Source organism: Malaclemys terrapin, chromosome 1, assembly GCF_027887155.1.
Source record: "Malaclemys terrapin pileata isolate rMalTer1 chromosome 1, rMalTer1.hap1, whole genome shotgun sequence".
NCBI lineage: Eukaryota > Metazoa > Chordata > Testudines > Emydidae > Malaclemys > Malaclemys terrapin.
This window is the reverse complement of record NC_071505.1, coordinates 140427441-140433852: the sequence shown is the minus strand read 5'-3', so window position 1 is coordinate 140433852 and position 6412 is coordinate 140427441. Positions and strand designations below refer to the sequence as shown.

At 43.4% G+C, this 6412-nt stretch overlaps 1 gene segment (V, D, J or C); it reads right to left on the bottom strand.

The window, feature by feature from the left end:
- Nucleotides 1–720: 720 nt before the first annotated feature.
- The window catches only part of LOC128843759 (T-cell receptor beta-2 chain C region-like), a 161660-nt gene continuing 155968 nt past the window's right edge, over nucleotides 721–6412 (bottom strand). The window contains 4 exon segments of the C gene segment in view: nucleotides 721–943; nucleotides 2786–2892; nucleotides 3699–3716; nucleotides 4143–4478. Of these exon segments, the coding sequence occupies nucleotides 932–943; nucleotides 2786–2892; nucleotides 3699–3716; nucleotides 4143–4478 (473 nt within the window).

Genomic DNA, 6412 nt, shown 5'->3' with positions numbered 1-6412 from the left:
AGTGCCATGCACTCCTGTGGGTTTCTGTAAAGATACTTAAGATAGATATTTAGATAGATGGACAAAATGGGGGAGAGAGAGTTAAGCTTTCTTATTCTCCATTATCAAAAACGGGACTGGATGAGATGGAACAGTGTTTTTTCCAACACAGCAAGAAGTAAGATACTAGTGTAGATGGATGCATGGTTCTCTCCTGGTAAACTAGTAGATGGGATGACACTGGACTAGATGGTCCAATGCTTTGATCCACTGTAACAGGAAGGAGAAAACCTGACTAGTAGGAACAATGAGTTTCTTTCAGTAAAACAGGAGGTGGGTTCCTCTTGGCAAAGCAGAGGGTGCGATACAAGAGTAGGTGCACAGTGGGATGACATTGCATGGAGACTCCCTATTGTAATGGACTCATATACTGCAGCCAATACAATTGCTACATAATTCACACATAGAGACCCCTTGGGAGATTGGACTACAATTCTAGCCCTTCAGCTCAAGAAACACAGGCCTCTTCCATTTACACTAACAGCGACAACCCAACCCCACTACCCCACTTAGCTGGCAGTAGCGTTAGGTCTCTTATCCTTTCTGTGGCCTGACATCATTCGCTCATGTATTCACAAACAAAGCCAGTCTAATATACTATGTTCTCTAAGTTCTGTGAATGTTACAGGCATTTTTGTTTCATATTTTAGCAGCTGACAAAAAAAAATGCAGAAAACCTCATTAAGGATTCCATAAATGTTTATTAAAAGCTGCTGTTTCAAACAAGCAAATACAGCCAGACAACCCTAAATTGCTGTCTTTGTACATTTATTGTAACAAAAGCCTAAGTGCTGTGCTGGTTTCTGAAAAAAATCAGGACTTGTAAAACGAATGCAGCTGCAGCTCCTTCTTTCTCCAGGAAGTTGTGTCATCCACCTTGGGCCAGCTTCTTCTACTGCACTTGCTGTGGGAGGGAAGGGAATAGAACTGGAGATTAGTCATGGGCCATCACTAACCACTGAGAACCAAGCAATGATCATCCTGTGATTGAAACACCAGGGGGAGGAGCAAACAGTCAAGTTTTCCATAGTGCAGCTTGTTCATGCACAGCCATCCCCATCTCCATTCTGGTTCATAGATTAAGGATCTAGATAGATTAATTTATGAGGAGACATTAAAGGAACTAAATATGTACTGGGTACCTAATTGACAGAAGGTTGATTAAATTAGATTAATATTTTAGTAGATAGATAGATCAGCTGGTTCTCCTTTCACTGATGCTGGTGTAAATCAGGAATAACTCCATTTACATTAATGGGATCACTCCAACATAATACTGGTGTAAGGGCTGGTCTACACTAGAAAATTAGGTCAGTATAACTATGTTGCTCAGGGATGTGAAAAATCCACACCCCTGAGTGACAGAGTTAAATTGACCTACCCCCTAGTACAGACAGCACTAGATCAACAGGAGAATTTTCCCATTGACGTAGCTACCACCTCTCGGGGAGGTGGATTACATCCTCCGACAGCAGAACCACTCTCACCAGCATAGGTAGTGTCTTCACTGAAGTGCTGTAGCGTTTTAAGTGTAGACAAACCCTTAGTAACAGAAAAATCAGGGTCACTGTGTTTGAATGGTGTACACCTCAAGGATAGACACAAATTGACCCTGGGGACTAGACCTCAGGAAACAACCCTCTATTGACTGGTGTGGGGGAAGAAAATGTACAAATTGTGACCAAATGTGTCTTTTTATCTGTAATTTCTCAGATTCCCACTGCCACCAGCCAGTGCTCTAGCTGGAGGAGATTCACTGCTATTTTATTGTTGGTGCTTCCTGTTAAGTAATGGTCAGGGGCATATCCGATGGATGCAACCTTACACTGGATTTTCCCATTCAGTCACTAAGGCTATGAAAGTTTCTGCACAACAGAAACTGTGGTTTCTGCTTGACTATGCTGAAGGCCTCATGTGTGATTGGAAAAGAAAGAGTCAGCTCAGATGGCCTCAAGATATTTCCGATAAGCACTGTTAAAAATGAGAAAGAATGGATGACTGCAAGCACACCACTAGATAAACAAGCTTTCTTAACTCACTCTCTCTTTCGCTTTTTATTCTCTCTCTCATTTTCTTTCTCTTTCCCTCACATGTTTTCTGATTCTCTCTCTGTTCTCTCATTTTTTCTCGGTTGTTTCACTCTCATCTTTCTTCCTCTTCTCTCAATTTTCTCTCATTCCCCATCTTTTGTCTCAGAGACTAACAAATTTATTAGAGCATAAGCTTTCGTGGACTACAGCCCACTTCTTCGGATGCATATGCATATGCATCCGAAGAAGTGGGCTGTAGTCCACGAAAGCTTATGCTCTAATAAATTTGTTAGTCTCTAAGGTGCCACAAGTACTCCTGTTCTTCTTTTTGCGGATACAGACTAACACGGCTGTTACTCTGAAACTTGTCATCTTTTGTCTATGTCACATTTCACTCTTCCTCTTCCTTCTCCAGTCTCTCTCTTGCATTCTCTCTCCCCCTTTCTCTCTCTCAACACTTGCACTCTCTCCATCACTCTAGCTCACTCTCTTGCAAACCAGGAGATGCAGAGACATGGGGGAAGGGGCGCGGAAACACTTCACTAAACTGTTTTACATCTTAAAAGTCGTGCAGATTTCATTGGGGGGTGGGGGGAGGCGCAGAGGTTCATGGCTGTTCTCATTTTGTCCAAACTAGTCCTCTCCCCACCCACCACCTCTATTCTAGTTAGAATGGACCTGGTCCAGAGTGCATAGAATAGGAAACCTCCTCTCACCTTGTTCCTTAGCATTAGCCCCATCACAAAGACCCCATACAAGGCACTCTTGAAAATGAGCAGAACGTACACACTCTTGCCTGCCATGGCACTTCTCAGATACGACTCTGAAAAGCAAGGGGGGAAATAATACATCAAAACCAACAGAGAAGTGAAAGATTTCTTTGGAGAATTTACCTAGCCCAGGGGGGCTCTTTTAATCCTATAGATTAGCAGAAGATAGTGGATTTTTCAGATAAGCATTGCACCGACTGCCCATTTGGCTGCCTATGGCTGTACCATCAAGGAGGGCTGGATCCAAAGCTAAAGATTGTCAACCCTGGCCAGCAATTGGTTTGAAGACTGCTAAGGAAAACCTAAGAGTTTGAAGAAGTGGTGGCGACTCAGAAGGTGGCAGCCTTCCCCCAAAGCTAACATTGATCCCAATACATCAGTGTGGTGCTAGGGGGTGCTGTGCTGCAGAGAGTGGGGTAGGTGACTCAATAGGGGGTGCTGTCCCTTCTGAGTCAGTACTGAACCTATTGACCCAGTGTGGTCTTAGGGGCTCTGTGCTGCTGAAGGTTATATCTTTAGGATGAGATCTAAAGCTGAATTCCTGGCCAGTGGTGGTTAGTACAGGTCCCACAAAACTTTTTGTTAGTGGAGGGGTGTGAGTCCCAGTGTATGTTCCTATGCACATACTCACACGTGCACACCCACATCTCTGTGAACCAAGAAACATGTACACACATGTGCACCCACACATACAAATATGCACATAAGCACATGCACACCTGTGCATGACAGCATGAATACATATGCCCACATGCACAAACATCCACAGCAGTAAATCAATGTATACATACGTGCATGCATACCTGAACATTCATGTGCACATGCATACCATACAGAGGGAGAAGGGGCTTTAACTGACCTTCTGAGACACTGCAATCTGAAAGGAGAAACAAGCAGAAGTTAGTATCTGAGCCCAGCTATATGTGCCTTTTACAAGGAACTCCCAGTTTCCCACAATTTATTGGGTGGGGGAAGGGTGGAAGGGAGAATTATGTGTCTATTCACTAGCTTGTAGGAGAGCTGATTTGGATTCCGGTCTCAGATCCCAAGGGCTGGCAGAGGCTGGAGTGTGGCATACAGTGGTCCTGGTGCCCCAGGGTTTAGCAAATTGCTCTGCTTTGCAGAACTCTGCGGTGACAATTCCCACTCTTGGACTCTCTCTTGGGACAGCAGTGATTTAAGTGGTGATGACGTAGTGTGCTGGGCAGGAGCCCTGCCTTCCATTCCAACTCCTAACCCTACAGGTGGGAATGCTGAAGAGGCCAGATCCCAGCACACTAGGGCTTTTGTGCTCAGTACTCACCAGCTACACCACTGATGACTTCATCATATGTTTTGTTCTTATTCCCGCAGAATTCAACACGGCAGTGGAATATGTTCTTGGGGTTGGACCATTCCTGGCGTGAGAGCCTCAGGCGGCTGGTCAGTGAGTATTTTTCTTTGTTTTTGTCCATAAGAGATTCATCCGTCCTCACCCCCTCTTTCCTCTCCACACCGTTCACCCACCAAACCAGCTTGATGTGGTCAGGGTAGAAACCTGTGACCAGGCACACCAGGGTGGCCTTCCTCTTCTCTTTGATCTCCTGCTTCGATGGGGGAAAGATGGCCACTTTGGGGTCAGTGATCTTGGACACATCCTCTGGAACAGAAATCAAGATGACACAGAGAGCCCTGCACAAACCTTCTCCTGCCTTGTGCCAACAACCCCTCCTGGATCCATGTATCTGACTCTGAACGTGTTGTGTGAGGAGGGAGATGCTTCTAGAGGCAGATTCAATGACCTCTTTAGAACTCTACACAGAAGGCCCATCATTTTAAATCAAAAGAGAAAATTATATTTTTTTATTATACTGTACTCGAGTCTCAATCAGTAACCACTGTATATGTACCACTTCCACTGAAGTCAATAAGAAGTGTTGGCTGCAGAATCTGGCCCCAATATTTAAAAAAAACAGCTACAGAGCAAATGTAAAGTCTCTATATCTCGTCATTGATTGAGCCCTGTTGCTCTGTAATTCCTTACTGCATTGGGGTGCTCTGTTTCACCTCAGAAAAAGATGCTGAAGACTGCACCCTCCTTTTGCTACCCAAACTTTCCAATCTCTCAGCAAGCTCTCTTTGCTTTCTCTCCCGCAATTTTAAAAAGGACAAAAGAAAGAAAAAATCCAGCCCACAAATATCCAAAGAGAAGCTTGAGACACAAGCCCAAGACTGTGAATGTTTTGTTATTTAGCAAACAAACAAACAAACAAACAAACAAACAAACCCTTCCTTACCCAGGACAGTCAGTTTGGTTCCTGTGCCAAAATACTGTTCATATCCAGAGCACAGAGACACAGGGCAGTAGTAAAACTGAGCAAAGTAGCAACTTACGGTTCAAGGGCTTGACTCTACACACTCCTCACACAGGCTGAACTCTCATTGAAGTCAATGGAAGTTTAGCCTGAGTAGGGACTGCAGGGCTAGGCCTGTGGTGTCTCTCTATAGAGACAAAATGAACACATGTGAATAAAAACCTATATGACCATGAAAGGCACATAGGGAGGACCTCTGCTATTGATGTACTTCCCACTTTCACAGGACTCATCAGCTCCATCGCTTCCACTACAGTTTTCTTTATTCTGCTCTTGACTTTGCAGTGGCAGAGGGGATACTACACCCATTCCACAAGGGGAGTCAATTCCATGGCCCACTTCCTCTGGCTCATAATAATTTTTTCCTATTGTTTAATACTAGATTTTCCTTCCTGGATGCTAGGTTTTCCATCTTTGTCCTGCCATCTTCTGAAAGAGATCCCCATTCTTCCTCCACAGATATTATTTCTTCAAGGGAATGATGTCTAGACAGTGCCTTATTAGACAGAGGGGGCAGTGGGTTTCAATGAACAGAGCACCAGACTCTGTGGGCCAGATTTTCAAAAGAGCTCAACTCACATATATGCAGCAAACTAGGAGGACAGATTTTCAAAGGCTCAGCATGTTGGGTGGAGAGCTCTTTTGAAAATTGGGCCAGGAATCAAGAGGTTTGGGTTCTGTTCCCAACTAGGCCACACTTGTTATGTGACCTTGGGCAAGTCACTTAACTGATCTGTGCCTCAATTTCCCAAGCTGTAAAACTTGTAATGTCCACCCAGCCTAGTGAAGTGCTTTGAAATCTATGGATGCAAAATACTAAATATTATTATGAAGAGTTTTCTTACCACATTCCTAGTATATATGATTAAATTAACACATTATCTGTGGACCTATATGAATATAGCCTAAAAATCAAGCTATTAATTACAGATGGTTGAATTTTTTTTGTTTCTAATTGTTTTATCAAAAAAATTGGAAACATTCTGTAGAAATGTTGACTGAAATAATGTGTTATCGTTTTCTTCACAAATTTTCTGATAAAAGAATTCCTATTTTTAACTAGTGCTCCTATTCATCCAACCTCCCTGTGTCTCTTCTACCAGCATTACAGAGGGATTGTATGGGCTGTTCTAATATATTGCAGAACCAGGAGTACATGGATAAGAATTGTGAACAGAAAAAATAAGACTGACCACTCAACAACATTTCCTCATGGTGA